This window comes from Lachancea thermotolerans, assembly GCF_000142805.1.
Source record: "Lachancea thermotolerans CBS 6340 chromosome G complete sequence".
In the NCBI taxonomy this organism is placed as follows: domain Eukaryota; kingdom Fungi; phylum Ascomycota; class Saccharomycetes; order Saccharomycetales; family Saccharomycetaceae; genus Lachancea; species Lachancea thermotolerans.
The window spans coordinates 369,717-389,210 of NC_013083.1; the positions used below are offsets into that span (position 1 = coordinate 369,717).

The window sequence follows — 19,494 nt, forward strand, 5'->3', positions numbered from 1 at the left end:
TAATTATCGGGCACGAAATAACATGGCGTACATAACTCCCATCCCTTCCTTTCTGCTTCGTTCTTAGACGTCATTAACTACAATCTACAAATTTAAAAGCGCCCACAGTAGAAACGATCTACCTGGCTCTCAGTCATGTGCTAGATCAGATCCGGACCAAACACTTGAGACATCAGTCCACGAGTTTCATTTCTTGTGACTGCTTGCCCAACATCCATACATCCTGTAAAACTGAATAATTTTACAGATTTTTGTTTTGTGGAATTTTTCGTAAATTTTACCGCGTCGTCCCGCGCACGAGCCTAGAAGGAAGCTAGGCAGGCGGCAGGCCGGTACAGTTTCGCCTCTGCACGGAGCCGGCGTGCGCTAGGCTGGTGGAACCCACGCAGTTCGCCACCTCCGGGCTGGGACGCGCTCTGCCTAGGAAAGGTTTCGGCAGGGTGGCGGCGGCCAATGGTGGGTCTGGCGACCCGCGATGCTCCGCAGGTTGGACGACGGGAACTTGCAAGCGTAAAGGTATTGATTTTTTTTCCAAAAGAGACCCAGCAAGAACGTACTAGTGAAGCAAGCCAGGTAAAGCGTCAAAGATGTCTCTAGTTATCCAAGAACAAGGTTCTTTCCAGCACATTTTGCGGTATGTGGCAATTAAGAGTGATAGATGAGTGATTTCCAGATCAGCGAGCGCGTTTCATGAGACAAAGGGCGGATGAAGATCTTCCATGGGAAAGCAGCATATGCACAACCGTGAGGCTGCGGAATGCAGTATTGAATCCCCTGAGCGAAACGGGCTCGTCTGCTGGCGCTTGTTCGCGCAGTCCGGCGACATGTACTAACTCCCTCGCAGTTTGTTGAACACTAACGTCGATGGTAACATCAAGATCGTTTACGCCTTGACCACCATCCGTGGTGTCGGTCGTCGTTACGCCAACTTGGTGTGCAAGAAGGCTGACGTCAGCTTGCAAAAGAGAGCTGGTGAGTTGACCCAGGAAGAATTGGAGAGAATCGTCCAGATCATGCAGAACCCAACCCAATACAAAATCCCAGCCTGGTTCTTGAACCGTCAAAAGGACGTCAACGACGGTAAGGACTACCACAACTTGGCTAACAACTTGGAGTCCAAGTTGAGAGACGACTTGGAGAGATTGAAGAAGATCAGAGCTCACCGTGGTATCAGACACTTCTGGGGCTTGCGTGTCAGAGGTCAACACACCAAGACCACCGGTAGAAAGAGAGCTTAAATCCGGTTATACATATACGTTGTCTTTTCCACTCCATGGGAGATGTTATTTTGATTGTATTTTAAAAATCACAAGTGTATATCGTATTAACTTCAAAAACCCAATGTTAATTCCATTAGCATGATATGCGTTCTCGGTTTCTCTTGTAGCTGTCATCACTCGCTGCTGTGGAACGTCTCCAATAGTAGTAGAAGTGCCTAATTTTAAAATGCTAAATACAAAACATATATACCTCATTGCCATGACCTGCGCAAAACAGGAAATCCCCCGTTTTGAACCCCAAACACCTAGCTGCCCTCAGCTCCTTAATATGTTGACATTGACCTCCTCGAGAGCAGAGCGCTTATGGGTATCTTGATAGGCCTTGAAAGTGCACTTCGATTTCCGCGTTGGCGAAATATTATCACTCGATGGAGATGGCCGTTTATTGCCATTTATCAGCTTGTTAACCCTATTATTAGGAGATGTTCTAATGGGCGTCAAGGTTTTTGTGTCGTTCTTCAAGCGGAACGTCAATGCTTGTCCGCGGCCGAGCTGCTGATGAGATTGCTGCTTCGAAAGTGTCGGGCTGCAGTAAGCCACGTCTGAGGGAGGTACACTTTCAAGAACAAGGTTGGAAGTGTCCAAAATAGATGATGACGGAGTTGCTGGGTCTTGTTTGAATGCATGACCAGGCCGCAGCGTTCTTGTCGCCAGGGGCGTCACTGTGTGTGCTTCAGGGCGTTCCGTGGATGGCGCAGAAGTGTCCGAAGATGTGGCCTTTTGCTGGCGTTTTACGCTCTGTCTTTTGTTCTGAAACCAGATCTGGATGGCTTTTTCAGACATGCAGCAACGCTTTGAAAGCTCAGCACGTTTCTGCTTGTCAGGCGTAGGGCAAATTTCAAATTCAGACTGCAGAATGTTGAGCTCGTGCTTCGAGGTTCTTCTCCTCTTGCGCCTGGCAAGCGGAGCGTTGTCGATGGAGGGTTCTTTCGATGGGAAGGTATCCTGTGAATGCGTGATAAATGCAAATGCTTTTCTGTGATCGGCAGCGGGTGTTTTAGTCAAAGAGTTTGGTGTCATGGCTCTAGTGTGTGCAGGTTTGTTGGTAACAGGGGCGTCTGGCGTTTCGGGCACGCTGCGGTGCGCGAAAATGGGAGAACTTTCTATTACGCTAGAACATGACTGTGCTCTTTTTAGGCTGGCTCTAGGTGTAGATATTCCAATCACGTTAAGGTCCTGTACTGGAGCTAGTGTGCGCGCCATTGGCGCAGGTGTGCATGGTTGACGGGGCGTCTGGCCAAGAAGAGGAGGCAGTTTAATGACGCCCTTGTCGTCCAACTTAAAGGAGTTAAGCCTTGCGGGGCTGAAAAATGGGGAGCAAGGTTCGGATTGCGATCTTTCGCCACGGTGCTCCTGCAAAAGGCTGTTGATAGGTGGCAGCATGACTGTGCGTGTCCAAGAATCTGCTCAATGCGGTGTGTCAGCTAAATCAGCAAGTGCGCAAAACGGCTAAAGAGGTTCCAAAGGAAGCATACCATGCGTTGAACGTAACTCATATATATCTGTCACCTATGCTCCACAACTCTCTCCGCCGAAGACTTGGCTCTTCTGCCTGCGTCTAAATTGGTAAACAGACGCCAGCCGCGACCTAGTTTCATCCGTGGCATTGCCACATCGGGTTAGACGCGTTTACAAAGAGTTAAATGATGAGCTTCAACCGGTCCATTCTTGAGAATGTTGTCCTTGGAGACATTTGTCGTCGTTGGGTTATTGTTTTCATTTCACTATGAAGGGTTGTTTTTTTCGCGTTTTCACTACAGTTTTCGCGTCCAACGTAAACTCCAGTGAAGAGAAAAGCCCGCGTCGCGACACTTCTTAGGTCGAATATTTTTGCCTGCGCAGATCGCGTCTAAGAAACCCATTTAAAGCCCAAAACGGTTCGCATATGGGTCCCTCCTGCCCGCTTTAAATGAAACGGTCGGGATTGATCAAAATGTCGACGAAAGTTGACGCGAAAATATGACTCTTGGTCAGTAAACTTTTCAAGAGACTCCTGCGAAAATTGGGAATTCGACAGTGTATGCCTTTTAGAAGCTATGACGCAGAAACTTGTCCTTATTATCACATAATTATTCCAACCTTCTTGGCTCTTCAAATAATTGTTGGGACGTTGTCAGAGTCCAGGGTTAACAATTCACGCCCTTCCAATATTAGCCATTGTTGTAACTCTGGAGCCTCGGTGACTTCAACGCTTAGTTCCATTTTCATCAAAGCCGTGGAGGACTTCTGAAACGTCCAAGTAGAATTAGTTCGGTAATGCTCACGTGAGCGTCACCTCGTGCCACGTGCTTACTTTTGAGTGAAGTGCTCACCCTTTGCTTAATTTTAGCTAACTCAATAAAATAAGAGCGTCCGAACGTCGTGCTACTGGAAAGCGTGTGAAGAGCATAGGCTTTTGGCGAAAAGTCTGCTGCATTCTTTTTGTCCCCAGGAAAAGAGGCTTTCTCGAGCCTTTCATTAAGTGCTTTGCCGATGTCTGAGAAAAAGGCTGAATACGAGACTCGAAGCTCAAACTGCCGACAATGGCGCCTTCGAACACTGTTATACATTATTCTAGCTTTCCCATTGCTTGTAGTAGTATGTGTTAAAAAGGAACAGCTTATTCACATGCTGCGAGCCCCATCCGGTCAGCGCTTGTCTGTTGAGGAAGTCCCCAGCGAGCAGCTTGCGGGCCACCTAGAAGCATTAGGACTCAGTCCAGACTCTTCCGTAAAGGTTGTCCGTTTCTCGAACGGAAAATCCCAAAAGCTTCGTGGGCGGTTTTTGCATATCACTGATATACATCCTGATCCCCTTTACAAGACGGGGTCATCAATCGAAAATGTGTGCCATCGCGGTCGACCTGAGGGCAAGAAGGATGAAGCCACCCGATTCGGTACCGCCATGGCGGGTTGTGACAGCTCAATGGATTTAATGGAGTACACACTAAAGTGGATAGAAAATAATCTTCGCGACAAGATAGACTTTGTTGTATGGACGGGCGACAACATTCGGCATGACAATGATCGTAATAATCCTAGAACGGAAGCAGAGATATTTGACATGAATTCCAAATTAACAAAGCGGTTTGAAGCCATGTTTAGAAACCCCGACAGTGTGGACCCTCGCGACTTCGACGTTAGTATAGTACCGAGTGTTGGAAATAATGACGTCTTCCCCCATAATTTATTCTCGCTAGGACCCACCTTACAGACACGCGAATTCTACAACATGTGGGCGAACTTGATTCCTGAGGACCAGCAAAGGGCTTTTGCCAGGGACACCTCATTTTTTGTCGAAGTCATCCCTGGTAAACTCGCTGTTTTGTCAATTAATACGCTCTACTTGTACAAGGCGAATCCCCTAGTAGACAACTGCAACTCCAAAAAGCAGCCTGGATACCAATTGCTTCTATGGCTTGGTTATGTTTTAGAAGAGCTCAGGGAAAGAGGCATGAAAGTCTGGCTAACTGGGCATGTTCCGCCTCTACCAAAAAACTTTGACCAAAGCTGCTATGACAAGTATACACTCTGGACGAACGAGTACAGAGATGTCATAATAGGTGGTTTGTACGGCCACATGAATATGGACCACTTCGTTCCTGTTGACGGCAAGAAATCCTGGAAATCGGTAGAGGCGTCTACCAACACTGTCAAAAGGGCGCTAGATGACGAAGATTTCTCCTTCGAATTCAATGAAGACGACGGCGAAGTATTAGAAAGTGCGATTGAAGCCAGTGATGTTAGACTTATGGGAGCAAAGCCCGTGAACAAAAACGCGTATATGGATTCGGTTCGCGAGGGTTTCTATAAAAAGGTTGCATCGAGGATGGGGAAAGTTGGAGCTAACAAAAAGAAAGGCAAGAAGGACAAGAAGAAGAAGAAGAAGAAGAAGAAGCACCCTAAGGATACGAGCGTAGAGCGCTACAGTATTGTCAACATCGCAGGTTCCGTGATACCGACTTTCAACCCCGCTTTCAGGGTTTGGGAATACAACACCACGGGCCTGGAAGAAGGCGTAACACAGGAAGCCCTCAACTCATTCAAACCCTGGGATGCGTTTTTCAGACAATTAGAGTCTCAAATTGAGTACGATGTCTCGAACAAAGCTGAGGCTTCTGCGTGGGACGGTCTCTCAAGTATTCTGCGGGGCTCGAAAAAGAAGAAGGTCGACAAAACAATCCCCAAGCGGATGCCTTCAAACCTGAAGCCCGGTCCAGGCTACGCTCCGCAGCTCTTCTCGCCAACTCGGTTCGTTCAGTACTACGCGGACCTGGATGTTATCGACAAAGAATACAAAAAGGCGCTGAAGCTCGGCGCATCCGAAGAGGAGGCCGCGGAATCCGCATTCAAATATCAAGTGGAGTATTGTTCAGATTCAGAACCTTACTCCATGAAATCGCTGCTAGCGCAGGACTACATCGATCTTGCAGTCAAGCTGGCTCACGACGACACATTGTGGGAAAAGTACACAGAGCGGGCATTTTGCTCAACAGGGTATGACGGTTAAATTGATTCAGCCGTAAAGGTTTCATTCAGTCGATCATTCTATATTCAAGTAGAGGCATATATCGTCGTACATAAAGCTAAGCTAATGCCACTTATTTGCCGTGGGCGTTGAAGTACTCCTTGGAGCCCTCGACGTCTGGCTTGATGGTAGCAGCACCTGGGGTCCAGTTGCAAGGCAAAACGCTGCCGTTCTTGTCGGTCCATTGGAAGGCCTCAACCAATCTCAAAGCCTCCTCAACGTTTCTGCCGACTGGCAAGTCGTTGATGGTGATGTGTCTCACAATTCCCTTAGGGTCGATCAAGAAAAGACCTCTCAAAGCCACACCGGCCTCCTCGATCAAGACACCGTAGTCTCTCGACAAAGAGTGATTGGTGTCAGCGACCAATGGAATGTCGATTGGGCCCAAGCCACCGTCCTTTCTGGCGACGTTGGTCCAGGCCAACAAAGAGTACTCAGAGTCGGTGGAGGCGAACAGAACTTGAGCACCCAAGTCTTCGAATCTCTTGGCAGCGTCGGAGAAGGCGACGATCTCAGTTGGGCAGACGAAAGTGAAGGCCAATGGGACGAAGGCCAAGACGACGTACTTACCCTTGTATTTGTCCAGAGACACTTCGTCGAAGACACCGTCAACGACGGCAGTCTTGTTGAAGGCTGGGGCTGGCTTTTGAACTTGTGCGACCATTGTGTATGTGATTTGGGTTGGTTTGGAGCTTGAAGAAAACTAGTATCCTGTCGAGCGAGATTAGATCGATACAGCACCCTTATCCAACATCGACCCTTGGCTTATATAGTTTTTCCGGCGGTAGCTGTCTTTTCCACAACTAAACGTAGTTACCCGGACAGGGATTACTAAACTGACGGGCCTGGCCATGGCCACGTTGAAGTTAGTTAATGGGGAGCTGATCCAGGCGCTGAGTGGGCGTCAGCGCGGCCAACAGAACAATTACTAAGGTAACCAAACTAACTGGTTACAAACCCAAAATATTACCGGGCGCCACTTAATGGCCAGGGCAACAGAGCCGAGACTCGAGACATGATTAGGAAATGAGTCTGAGGCCAGCCATAACGTGAAGAAAGAGCCAGTCCGGTGATATTTATCAGCACTACTTATCCCTGCCGACAAGAACCCGTATAGCTGAGGGCGTTCTGTTCACCAGCCGGGAACCTCAAGTTTCCCGAGCTGATGAACCTTCGAGAAGATTAGATAAGATTTTCAGCGACCTTAAAGGGAATGAGTTAATGAGTTAAAATAAGCTTACGGAAAGTATATCCAGCGAAGTCGCGGAGCTTAACTGGACATACCTCGGAGGCTTTGGACAGGAGCATTCCACGACAGCAGTAGCACGACGAGTTCTAGGGAGCTGAGCTTCGAACGCAATTAGTTTATGCTCACATGCCGCTGGTATTCGGGATGCCACTTAACAGAAGATGTGATGTCATGACTTTGGTGCTCAGTCGAAAATATCGAGTCAATAAGGGAAAGCTTAAGCTTGCGCACTGCCAATATCATCCAAACTGTACGTATCACGTGAATAAGTTTCCCGCTTGCTTCTAGATTGTTTCGCGGCTTTTGTTTCCGGTTCTTTTCGATATTGATATGAACAATGTGCCTAGCCGCGTTTCTGCGCCTGTTCAATATGACCTACGACTTGTAGCTTGTGGTCACGTGCTCTTGTTTCCAACTTGTTTCCCACCTGTTTCCTGGCTCTTGTTTCCAAATACTATTTGCAACCAAATTATTAAACATTTTAAATGTTGGACAATTTTTGTCTCACGACTAGCTGCTCCCGTTCATAGGGACTAACGAAGCGGCTATCAATTCACCTATAATTCTCAAAGCTCACGTGAATTTATTTCTTGCTTGTTTCCAGATTGTTTCTCAGACTTGTTTCTACGATTTGTCAAGCTTTGGGATTTAGAAGATGGCGAAAAGCTCTGCGAAAACGAAAAATGGCGAAAAGCTAGTTAGTTAGTTAGTTAGGTGGACAGATAGAGGCAAAAAATGTCAGCAAACTAAAGAGTGACTTTGAAAACCAGAGACAGATGCTCCTAGCGAAAAATGAGACCAAGTAAGTCCAGGGGAGCGACTTCACGCTCTCGAACAAAACCTGTAGTGTCGCATCATGGATGCAACACTGAAACAAGATTTCTTGCAGGAAGTTTGAAAAGTTAAATAATTGTTTTCTCTTGCTTTGATGATATTCAAAATCTTAACCAACAGATAGTGGTAAGCTGTGGTTCAGCGATGTTAAAAAAGAACAATATAACTAAAACATGATGCTTCTAAATTAGCTTATATACGTCACGCCGGCAAATGGGTCGAGAGCGCGCTTCATGTTCAATGCCCCGAGGGTTTGCGGTACGCAAGCGCGCACGTTATTCAAGACCATAAGTTTGACCTGCGTCTAGTCCATTATCATGAAACGATATTCTCCTGTACAAAACTTCTTGTCAACATATCCCACCCGCACTAGAGCTCGTCTCACAAGGGGCGCTAATTCAGTCCTGGTGCTCCTCGTCGGTGGCAACACGGTTGGCCATATCTGCTGCTTGAATCTGAAATTTGGGTAGCACAATTAAAACAAAGAGACAGGAGAGTTTGAGCAAGTCCCATATGATATGCAAAACCTGTCTTATCCCTGCCCCTCTTCTTGTCCGGGGCACACGCTCTGGCATTAACCATTCAACAAGACCCCCGTTGTACAAGCTGCTACTTTTGTGCGAAACCCACCGGATTGCGCCCTTGTACCATGGAAGTTTCGACTGTTGGTACGCGTAAGCACGTAGCAGTTTCAAAGATTCTTTACCAGCTCCTGAAAGCCCTGCGGTGTTATCTAAATGGCCTGCTACTTCATTGAGAATGGGCTCAAATAGTTCTGTTAAAGATTCAGGTCCCACTTGGTCGAATTGCGTGGCCGTACAGCTTTCGAAGAGCTTGGGGACCGAAATTTGAAGGGATTCTGTATAGTCCAGTTGAAATTCCCCGGAAAGCTTTTCACGCAGTTCCAAGTCATTTTGTAGCCGATCAATCAAAGCTTCAGTGACTGCTTGATTGCCTGTAAATCTGGTGTAAAACTGTTTGTCGAATGGCTTCGTGTTCAAGATTTCTCTTAACATAACCTGCTCTTCTTCGCCCAGCTTATCGGCCTGCTCCCCCCACAGCAAGTCCCGCCACATATCCCAAATCTCTGTTGTACTCCAGACTGCCTTTAAAACAATCAGGGCTATCCCAAGAAAGAAATAGAAGGACGGTAAGAACGATACCAACTGAAAAAAGATCACAAAGTAGAAAACAGAGTTTCGCAACAACAAGTACACTGTCCTCATGATTGTTTCGACCCATTGGCGAATCCTCGCCATTCGGCGAGTCTCAGGCACTATAATTGCCTGGCCTGCACTTGGGTGGGGAGAACTTGAAGTTGGAGTAGGTCCCAAGCTAACTACCACTGAATGTGCCAGCTTGACGCCTAGTTGATCTTCTATTCGCTTAATTGCCTGAGTCGATAAGCAAAGTGAGCCGCCGGATAGGGAGAACTCATCTGGCAACAGTTCGGTCTCAATGCCTGCTATCTTAACTATGCTTACAGTGGGTTCGAATGCGTTTGGGGGTATGAAGTGCTCCGATCCTGATATTAAAACTCTTTCGAACCTTTCCCCAGTGCGCTCAATGTGGTAACCAGATTCCGTGAAAAAGTCGTACCGCGCTGGCGTGAATTCATCGGCTACAGAGACTGCTGAATTTGGAAACTGGGTTAGATTTTCTGAAGTATGCACGGCATTGGGAGTTTGAATACTAGGCATGCTAGCTGGCCGGTTCGTTTCTGAAGTAGTCCTGCGGGGCTCTTCGGCGCTTATGCTCACGTTTTCAGACGCACTTCTACTCATGAACGTGAACCTCTCTGAGCTATTAAAAAGCTCATTCCAGAAACCTGGCCCGGGTTCTGTGTATTCTTGGTTTATGAAAACATGAACTTTGGCCCCTCTACTTTCGGAAATGTACTCCAACACTTTCGAGGGTTGACCTGTCGAGTTCGCCTCTTGCAGCAACTGGCCTTTGTAAACCAGTTTAACATCTGCCGGCGTGAGCCGTAGAGTGTGGCCGTAAACAGTACATATGAACTCCTTCATTTCGTGTACTGTTGTTTCCGTGGAAACTACCATCCGATCCATCGTAAGGCTGGCTTCCGAAATAAAGCGTACGCTTATCCCGTCTTCAAGCTCTTGATCGTGACGCGTCCTGAACATGACACAGCAACTTCCAAATTTGTCAGGTGAAAAATCGAATCCCAAAAGGTCGTAGAGCCGCAGATCGTTGTTGGAGTCATCTGTAGTCAAATATGTGGGATGAAGACGGCCTAGAATGTCAAAACCGACTAGGTCTTGTACGGTATGTTGTTTTATGCTGCAAAGGTTGCGTACGTTGTGTGTTTCATAGTCATTCAGATGCCCAATTGCCGCTTTTTTGAGTTTTGCCAGGGTCGAGTTCAATGACACCCCTCTTTCAAGTCTGCTCATCAATTTGTCGGTAGAGAGCACATTCAGCTGGAACTCTACGTTGGTTTGTGCAAAGTCTGATTCTCCGTGATATCCCAGAGATGTACCGGACTCTTTGAGGATACCATCATTCCGCTGCATTTTTAGCTTAATCACTCCGCCGGAATGCGCGCTAACCGTCTGCAATGGTGTGCTTAATGTCAGAGGCTGGTCATCAAGCACCAGGCAATACTCCTCAGTGGGTAGCAGCGGCGATTCAGAGCGCTGGCTAAGTTGCCAATGGACATACTGTAGAAGACGAGCAACTGTCGCTTGTGGGGGTGCTCTGACAAAGATATTTGTAGCGCACGGCTCAGGAGTCCAAACGCTGAAGTTTATCGCAGAGCCTGCCAAATAGCGCATAACGACCTCAAGTCTTGCCAGTAAAGCTTAGAGTGGTCGCGGTAGCCTAAATGGCTTTTCACTGTTAATCCAGAAATCAAGTTTGGCGAGTAGGTTGCTTATACAGGTGTTATTACAAGGAAGTCCGAATCGCACTGTACGTTGAAGACATAATAAAGATATTCACAAACCTACGAATAAAGGAGCTGCCAGCTGGTTGACCTAGCACTTTGCTCCCTGCATATAATTTAGATTGACATGTTATTTTTAGGGGTCCCACTGCCCGCGAGCGCCCCCGCCCCCCACATTAGAGAGATCATCAACATAGTTACTAGTTAACCCCTGGATAGATAAATCAACTTCGCTGCACGCTCTAGTGAATTATTTGCTAGAGGATGTCTTGGCTTGAAGGTCGCGAAGTTCTTGCTGCAATCCTTGCGTTTCTTGTTCTAGCTCTTTCGCTCTGGAGCGCGCGAGCTCAGCTCTCTTTTTGCGAAGTTGCGTCTCCTCGTCACGACGCTCAAGCTCCTGGATCCAAAGCTTTTCTCTGAGTTTGGCCTTCTCGCGCAGAGCATCTTCTTTGGACTGCCGTTCTTTCTGCGAAGTGCCGTAGATAAAACTGCCCGCGACCAGGGCCACCAGCGTGGCTCCCTGAAGGCCCACACGCCACCTGAAGTACTTCTGGGCCTTACGCTTGTTTCCGGACCTCACATTCTGTGCCGCCAGTATAACGGCCACCGTGGTTGCTAGCGTTCCCAAAGGTACCAATGGTTGCTGTTTGCAGTGGAAGGTCATCTTCTCTAAGAAAGTCATTTCGTCCACATCTTGCTCAGCACCGTCGAAACTCGAAGGTAGGTGTGACATATCTAGCGGCTCCGCTGCTCTATTGTTTGATTTTGTTTTTGATTTGTTTTACTAGCAGCTAAAGGACTCTGAAATTTTATCGGTATGCCTTTATATATCTATACACAGATGAGCAAAGACAACCGCGCTATAGAGAGCGCAGCTTGCCGAGATGCCCATGGTCGATACTAATGAGCGCAAAGCTGCGAGAAGCAAGTCGTAACGGCCACTTCACTCGGAGAAAATGAACTCCTTCATCTGCGCGTAAGCGACGTCAACTTCGTCGTTGACAATAATTTTGTCATGAGCGCCAGTCTGCGCGTAGTCCATCTCGGCTGTGGCGGCGTCAAGACGTTTCTGAAGCGACTCTGGGGTCTCTGTGCCACGGCCCGTCAGGCGTTCCCTAAGGCTATCGACTGAAGGAGGCGCTATAAACAGAAAGCGCGCATTCAGGTCAGTCTTCTTCACGGCCTTGACACCCTGCATATCAATGTCAAGAATGCAGCGCTTGCCGCTGTTGGTAACCTCGTTGACGGACGCGATGGTGGTCCCGTAGTAGTTGCCAGAAAACTGGGCCCACTCGATGAACTTCCCGTCAGCAATCATCTCCTTGAACTGCTCCACAGTGACGAAGTTGTAGTGTGTACCGTTGACCTCGCCTGGTCTAGGACTTCTTGTGGTGGACGAGACTGAAAACCCAAACTTGTTTGGGAACTCGTTGAACAGCTTTTTCAGCAAAGTGGACTTTCCGGTACCGCTAGGACCTGAAATAACGATAGGACGAGACATGCTGCTGCTGACGTAGGACCTTTGCGGGCTTAGTAGTCTGTTAGACTCACGGAAAAATCTGGCGTTTTGTTTGAGTGTTCGAGTAGCCATCGCTTTTCACTTGAATCTGGCGCTACTTTTTTTTTTCTCCGCATCATTTGGAGAGGTTGGTACGGGCACGTGTGCAACAGCTTAAACGAGTACTTTCAAATGTACTCACATGCACGTGACTTAACGTGACGTGCTCGTGACCTTACTCTAGCCGCCAACTTGCACTTGCAAGAAGGGCAGGAGCGCGAGAAGTACTCACTTCTAGTAGAGAGAAGTGCAGACGACCTTCCTCGATGTCTGCCAGCAGCTGGCTGTGATACCGGCCATATGTGACAATCTCGATGCATATTCTTTCCGTAGACGGAGGACGAACTGCTGCTTTAACACTGGAAGCCCCCAGATTTCCCTTGGGTACATCGTACGCTTTCGCCACGTTGGTCCTAAGCTTTGGAGGACAAGGCGCTCGTTTTACTCGAGAAGGGTCATTGTGCGACCCTGTCCGTGGCCGTCCGCAAAGCGGCAAAGCGTGTTCCTCAATGTGACAGCAAATCCTTAAATCGAAGCCGCGGCACAGCTCTCTCCGTCAATATTATTTTCGGCAATCCAAATGACGCCCGCGGCCGCTGAGTCGATTACTTGGGGCTCTCCGTATGATGCATATTTCCTCGTATGGTACAGGCAGGCTCTTGGGTAACATCTATTCGAAAGATACACTTTAAGTTAGCTTCAAGGCCAAGCTCGATGCAATGAACTGTCAAAGTTTCTCGAGCGGCTTGCTACTCTTCCGCTCATGGTTCAAACTGCTTGCTTATAAAACGTTATATGGCGCTTAATCAAATATTCAGCAGAAAAATTGAAGTGGCAATACTCGCATTTTGAGGGCATCCCATCCCGCCCATCTGCGGGTCTTATCAGTGCTCAATTTTCTCAGTGCGGTGAAATTTCCTTCCTCTGACCCTACGTATTTTGAGAAATAAGGTTCTCAAATTCCTCGCGATTGTTACAACAAAACTAAGTCATACAAAGCTGCAATGCGGGGTTCCTTAGGGCTCTCCTAGGCTTCCGATGTTCTTCGATCCGATGATCATCGATCCACTCTCGGTCTTCGGCGTTGATTGGCGATGTGATTAATCGTTGCTTACGGGTTATCGATTTCCCTGACTTCTATTCCGCACCGGGGAAAATGAAGGTGCCATATCATATGTACTAGCATTGCAGTGAGAGTATTTCCAGTGCGAAACTCGGTAACTGGGCGAAAGTTTAGCTATAGCAATTTTTGGCGTGACTATTTGGACGAGGTCGATACCCGTTATCTTAGTGGTTCAACCGACGGCTAACATATAAAAGTCAACTTCACGTTCACCAGCACATTTCAAGACCAGACTACTCATCGAGGGTTCGGCACTTTTGATCAAAGACTCGGGGAATACGAAGTATTACACCTCAGCCTTCCCTTTTTAGTTGAGTGGCAACCTCGGGATACTCTAAATCCGTTTGCATATGTCAACTACATTTACACAGCTGGTGCTTGGCCTCGCGTTTCGCGGCGCTCTTTGCTGGGCGAAGGGCGTGAACACGGACCCAGATGATCAGGAAGGTGTTTTGCCGGGTGATGAGGATCCACCTGCAGGCACACTGCCGGGCGACGAAGTCAGCCCGGTAACCGAAGAGATATTCTCATCTTGGGCTCTTTTCATCATGTTATTTCTGCTGATATCAGCATTGTGGTCGAGTTACTTCCTTACACAGCGCCGCATCAAGGCCGTCCATGAAACAGTGCTCTCAATTTTCTACGGTATGGTCGTGGGCCTTATAATCCGGCTTTCTCCTGGTCATTACATCCAGGACGCGGTCACCTTCAATTCCTCATACTTCTTCAACATTTTGCTGCCGCCTATCATTCTGAACTCAGGCTACGAGCTTAATCAGGTCAATTTCTTCAACAATATCGTCTCAATTTTGGTATTTGCGATCCCCGGCACTTTTATCTCATCAGTGGTGCTAGGTGTGATTCTGTATATCTGGACGGCGCTTGGGCTGGAAAGCATTGATATTTCGTTTGTGGATGCACTTTCAGTTGGTGCTACGCTTTCTGCCACTGACCCTGTCACTATTTTATCGATATTCAATGCCTACAAGGTTGATCCCAAGTTGTATACCATTATTTTTGGCGAATCCTTGCTTAATGATGCCATATCCATCGTCATGTTCGAAACTTGTCAAAAGTTCCACGGTAAACCTGCCAAGTTTTCCTCGTTTTTCGAAGGTATAGGGCTTTTCCTCATGACCTTCACAGTTTCGTTACTGATAGGGGTAATGATTGGAATTTTAGTTGCATTACTTCTTAAGCACACTTTGATTCGGCGGTATCCTCGGATTGAGAGTTGCCTAGTACTTCTAATAGCATACGAATCCTACTTTTTCTCCAATGGTTGCCATATGTCAGGAATTGTTTCGCTACTGTTTTGCGGCATAACTTTGAAGCACTATGCTTACTTCAACATGTCCAGAAGAACCCAGATTACAGTGAAATACATATTTCAACTCTTGGCCCAACTCTCTGAAAATTTTATTTTCATCTACTTGGGCTTGTCCCTATTTACCGAGGTTGAGTTGGTTTACAAGCCGCTGCTAATCATAATAACAGGAATTTCCATCTGTGTCGCACGTTGGTGCGCAGTGTTTCCACTTTCGAATTTCGTTAATTGGCTTTACAGGGTCAAAGCAAGAAGATCTATGGGGATATATGGCAACGACGCTGCAATTCCTGATGAAATACCGTACCAGTATCAAATGATGACATTTTGGGCTGGCCTGAGAGGCGCAGTGGGTGTCGCACTGGCAATGGGGTTACAAGGCGAGTTCAAATTTACTTTGCTTGCTACCGTATTGGTTGTTGTGGTGCTTACAGTCATCATATTTGGAGGTACGACGGCTGGCATGTTGGAAGTTCTAGGAATCAAGACAGGGTGCATTGACGAAAATGACGAATCAGACGATGAATTTGATATCGAGATGCCTAAGCCTATCACACTCGCCACAGGACCAATAGCTTCATACACTGATGAGGTTCCTAGCGTGGAACCAATCTCAGTGCCTATCTCTACTGCGACAGCCACTAACCCGCTAAGCTCTGACACTGTTCAGTCCTCTTCCCGAGTATCATTGGACAAGCAGCACCTGCGGGAAACTCTGAGCACTATATTTTCCGCAGATTCTCAGTGGTTCACAAATTTCGACGAACAAGTTCTAAAGCCTGTCTTTTTGGACTCTGACAACTCTCAGTCAGGAAAAAAGAGCGACTCAAGTACCCCCAATATAATGGGAAATAGAAAGTAAAGGAATAATTGTGTTTAAACCTAGAAGCCCGCATTTCAAGGCATAAGCATTCTACGTAGCGCATTTATATGCACTTTTTTTTTAATTTATGAAGCTAGCTACTCGTTACATATTTCCAGAACCCATTTGCTCAGCTTGACAACATCTTCATCAAGGTAAACATTATTTAGTAGTTCGTTGTAACCGAGCACAATTTCAAGGAATGCGTTAATCGAAAGATCGTAAAGAATAGTAACAACATCTGGAGTCGCTGTTTCTCTGGAAACAAGTGAGTCTTTCCATTCAGCGAAACCGCCCAACGAACCTACCGATCTTTCTAAAATCTTCAAAACCTCGCCGACTGATGAAACCACGCCACCCTTTGGGTCTTCCTCTAGTGACTTGATTAAGAGGCCCATTAGGGCAATAACGCACTCAGCGTAACACACCGGCAGCGGAACAAGCTTTTCTGCTTGCATTTTCTTGGACACACGCCAAAGCTCAAACAGACTGAGCTGCGGAGATGAATCCTCGTCCTGAACTGGGAAAAAGAAACCAAAGAACGTGTCTTTTAGCTGTCTTAGACAGTCACCGACAATATCCGTAATAGTGGTCTGGCGTGTGAGTATGGGGTTGTTTGCAACATCAGAGAACTGAAAGGGGCTTGATCCTACAGTGTCGCCATTCCCCCTTGCAAATATATTGTTGTTTTGTAAAGTGATTCTATGGGTTAGTGTTTCGGAGGTTGGAGGGGAACCTGGCAGTCTTGACTGAGAACTTGAGGTGATCACGTAGTCGTTTCCAAAGAGCCCATTTTCGTTAAGACGTTCATCTAAGGACTCTGGTCTATTCGCGGTTGGTTTCCGCAGAGATTCTTGCTGTTGTTCAACACTTTTCATAAAGGCAGATACGTTACTATTCGTACTTTCAATGGTGTTCAAGCACTCTTTCAAAATGCTAGGCCAAATGTAGACATTCCTGTGGCGCGTGTGGTAAATAGGTAAGCGAAGTTGGATATTAGGAGACGTGGCCCTATATGAGAGTTCCTGGAAAGCAGTTAGCTTTGTGAATGGCTTTTTTGATGAAAGGCCAGAAATAAGCGTCTCCATTGGAGTGGAAGAGAGTGACGATATGGGTTTGCCTTTGTGTAAACACCCGATTGACAAGTACGCATTGAAAGCAAGGTTTACTAGATCCCAAATGACAAAGATCATAAATGCCAAAATCACGCACTGGAATGTACCTGCAACACCCAAAGAGCTTGTGCGTGGGCCAAGGTATAGCGAGCCAACCGGTAGTACAAGTGCGACTGCTATTGCTAGCACTCCGCACTTCGCAAACACATTGTGAATTCTTGTTATAATGAATTGTTGCGGGTGTTGATGTTGTGCGCCATATCTGAAAGCGAGTCTGCCAAGGTCAAAAGCCACATGTTGTGCGGTGTACAAACCAGGCACGAGCAACCATACGGCCAAGCGATATCCAAATACACGTTGGGGCTGTAGAGCTCCAGTTACGGTGTCCCTGAGCGCACTTGCAATGCAAATACTGCTTAAAATGTGAACTGCTAGCTGTACTAATGCTTGTCCCGAACATAGTTGCCAGTACGCTTGTGATAACGCGCTCGAGTACCCTGGAAGCCGCACATGAAGATAGTTTTTGCGCGCTAATACCACTGTCAACATTCCCACATATACTAGTATACCTTTGCCGGGTGCAGAGAGGGTACGTTCCCATTTTGAAGCGCCGCGTTGTGCCAATGCGCTCGCCAACGCTCCGATGCAAACAGCCATACTGAACAAGAGCCGTGCGACCAGATGACTAAATCTGGTTTTACACACATCACTAAATATGGCATGGTAGCTGTAACGCGAGCTCAATGGACTCGGAATGACAGAGGATTCCATCGTTATCTTCCGATCTTTGTTTGGTCGCGCTCATCGGGATGGCATTCAGCTGGTTAAATGCTGTTTTTTAAATCAATGATATTGCACGTGACCCGATTTAAAAATCAGCCTTCTACACTGCAACAATGATTGAGAAGTCATTGATACATGTTGGGATCAAGAGTGCGAGGCCTATAGGGGTATCACAGGCAGCGATGGATGCTTCAAAGACAAACGGATCAAGCACCGAAGATATTCAAGCAAAATTAGATAAAAAGTTAGGACCTGAGTACATTTCTAAGCGAGTTGGATTTGGGGCGAATCGAGTGGCATACATTGAAGGATGGAAGGCAATAAACCTAGCAAACCAAATTTTTGGGTATAATGGTTGGAGCACTGAGGTCAAGAGTATAACAATCGATTTTATGGATGAGCGGCAAGGGAAGTTCTGCATAGGGTGCACAGCGATCATCCGCGTCACGCTAAGCGATGGAACGTTTCGCGAGGATATAGGCTATGGGACGGTGGAGAATGAACGACGCAAATCATCAGCATTTGAAAGAGCTAAAAAGTCTGCTGTCACAGATGCACTGAAGCGTAGCTTGCGCGCATTCGGTAACGCGCTGGGCAACTGTTTATATGACAAATCCTTCCTGGCAAAGATTGATAAGGTGAAGTTTGATCCTCCCGATTTTGACGAAGGAAACCTATATCGCGCGACAGATGAATTTGCAGAAAACTCGCGCGCAGGAGACAGCTCGCGCGGCGCACCTACTGGTTTACCGGTTGGCACTCCCAGAAGTGACCACGAGGCGCGCGGCCCACCATATAAACGCCGGAACATCAATCAAACACCAAATGTTGTACCGCTACCGGCTCCAGCCCGTGAGCTACAACCACAACACGCTCAGCAGCCTCAACCACCATCAGACCAAGATCCCGACGAATTGCTGGACGATTCTTTCATGTTTAGCGACGAGCTCCAAGATGATGACATAATAGCTGCGGGCGAAGCCCAGCCAACAACGCCCGCTTTAGATCGTCCTGTTGAAAGCCATCCTAACCCCCAAGCTCAGGTCCAGACGCCAGTTGCTTTCGTGACGGCCAAAGCAGCCCCAAACCTACAAAATAAAGCTCCCGTCCCGCCTGGCAGTGTATTCGACCCCAAGTTTCGCGCCCAGTCTATCAGGCATACAGTTGATCAAACAACTTCCGCCCATGTTAAAACAAGCGTGCTCCGGGAAAGGGGCCTTCCAAACAACAGAAGTGCTATTTATAATCAGTACGCTCCCAAAGGTAAGTTAATAGGAGACACCAATACCGCACAGGACTCGTCAGTGCCTCCTCGGGAGCGCCAGCCTATTTTACCTGCAGTGGCTTCTACAGCGACGACAACTAACATCACCCATCACGAAGCATCTGCTAAAGAGGTTCAAAATAATGGGTACGCCAACGCAGGTCAACCCAATGGCACTTCAGTACATGCTGGGAATGTAATACCACCTGCAGTGTCTTCGCCTGCGGCGACAGTTAGATCAGTGGGTAAGCCCAAGGCCCATCATCCGAATGTTAGGAATCCCTTATAAGGCACCCCCCCCTCTCTGGTACAGAAAGCCAATCAATAGCTCTATTCTTTCAAATATAGGATTCACTGAGTTGCTACGCCTTGAAGAAAGAGAAATAACCACTGCATTATTCTTTAATTTGGCGGCATATCCAGAAGCTGCTTAGCGGTATTCGTGTAACATGATATCCACCAAAGGTAGCTGTAATATAATTTTAAGTATGCGATCTGTAATTTCCCAAATCGAAGGTTCTTTGTGAAGACAACGATCACAATCAGAGCGAGAGATCGGCAAAGTGTTTGATTCTATCTAACAAAACTCTTTTAGAAACTCAAAAGAAACTGATAGTTCACTGCTTCACAATTTCCCGCTTATTGTTGAGGTCTAAAATTCGACACTTTTTAGCAAACCCTATCAAGT

The 19,494-nt window shown here is 47.1% G+C and overlaps 10 protein-coding genes across 10 annotated transcripts; 4 read left to right on the forward strand and 6 right to left on the reverse strand.

The window, feature by feature from the left end:
* Positions 1-587: 587 nt before the first annotated feature.
* On the forward strand, positions 588-1,238 carry RPS18A (40S ribosomal protein uS13; the record flags this gene model as incomplete). Its single annotated transcript, XM_002555194.1, has 2 exons — positions 588-634; positions 845-1,238. 2 exons carry the CDS (start codon positions 588-590, stop codon positions 1,236-1,238), a joined length of 441 nt encoding a protein of 146 aa, XP_002555240.1.
* Positions 1,239-1,535: 297 nt separating this feature from the next.
* On the reverse strand, positions 1,536-2,663 carry YHP1 (Yhp1p; the record flags this gene model as incomplete). The annotated part of the gene is made up of 1 exon (XM_002555195.1): positions 1,536-2,663. One exon carries the CDS (start codon positions 2,661-2,663, stop codon positions 1,536-1,538), a length of 1,128 nt encoding a protein of 375 aa, XP_002555241.1.
* A 1,089-nt stretch (positions 2,664-3,752) lies between these two features.
* Positions 3,753-5,768, forward strand: PPN1 (endopolyphosphatase; the record flags this gene model as incomplete). The annotated part of the gene is made up of 1 exon (XM_002555196.1): positions 3,753-5,768. The coding sequence occupies one exon, from the start codon at positions 3,753-3,755 to the stop codon at positions 5,766-5,768; it is 2,016 nt and encodes a 671-aa protein (XP_002555242.1).
* A 91-nt stretch (positions 5,769-5,859) lies between these two features.
* On the reverse strand, positions 5,860-6,450 carry TSA2 (thioredoxin peroxidase TSA2; the record flags this gene model as incomplete). Its single annotated transcript, XM_002555197.1, has 1 exon — positions 5,860-6,450. One exon carries the CDS (start codon positions 6,448-6,450, stop codon positions 5,860-5,862), a length of 591 nt encoding a protein of 196 aa, XP_002555243.1.
* Positions 6,451-8,267: 1,817 nt separating this feature from the next.
* On the reverse strand, positions 8,268-10,664 carry USA1 (Usa1p; the record flags this gene model as incomplete). The annotated part of the gene is made up of 1 exon (XM_002555198.1): positions 8,268-10,664. The coding sequence occupies one exon, from the start codon at positions 10,662-10,664 to the stop codon at positions 8,268-8,270; it is 2,397 nt and encodes a 798-aa protein (XP_002555244.1).
* A 360-nt stretch (positions 10,665-11,024) lies between these two features.
* Positions 11,025-11,507, reverse strand: RCF1 (respiratory supercomplex assembly factor RCF1; the record flags this gene model as incomplete). The annotated part of the gene is made up of 1 exon (XM_002555199.1): positions 11,025-11,507. The coding sequence occupies one exon, from the start codon at positions 11,505-11,507 to the stop codon at positions 11,025-11,027; it is 483 nt and encodes a 160-aa protein (XP_002555245.1).
* Positions 11,508-11,717: 210 nt separating this feature from the next.
* Positions 11,718-12,275, reverse strand: GUK1 (guanylate kinase; the record flags this gene model as incomplete). The annotated part of the gene is made up of 1 exon (XM_002555200.1): positions 11,718-12,275. The coding sequence occupies one exon, from the start codon at positions 12,273-12,275 to the stop codon at positions 11,718-11,720; it is 558 nt and encodes a 185-aa protein (XP_002555246.1).
* Positions 12,276-13,805: 1,530 nt separating this feature from the next.
* On the forward strand, positions 13,806-15,644 carry NHX1 (bifunctional K:H/Na:H antiporter NHX1; the record flags this gene model as incomplete). Its single annotated transcript, XM_002555201.1, has 1 exon — positions 13,806-15,644. One exon carries the CDS (start codon positions 13,806-13,808, stop codon positions 15,642-15,644), a length of 1,839 nt encoding a protein of 612 aa, XP_002555247.1.
* A 98-nt stretch (positions 15,645-15,742) lies between these two features.
* On the reverse strand, positions 15,743-17,530 carry NDC1 (Ndc1p; the record flags this gene model as incomplete). The annotated part of the gene is made up of 1 exon (XM_002555202.1): positions 15,743-17,530. One exon carries the CDS (start codon positions 17,528-17,530, stop codon positions 15,743-15,745), a length of 1,788 nt encoding a protein of 595 aa, XP_002555248.1.
* Positions 17,531-17,655: 125 nt separating this feature from the next.
* Positions 17,656-19,095, forward strand: RAD52 (recombinase RAD52; the record flags this gene model as incomplete). Its single annotated transcript, XM_002555203.1, has 1 exon — positions 17,656-19,095. One exon carries the CDS (start codon positions 17,656-17,658, stop codon positions 19,093-19,095), a length of 1,440 nt encoding a protein of 479 aa, XP_002555249.1.
* Positions 19,096-19,494: the final 399 nt, after the last annotated feature.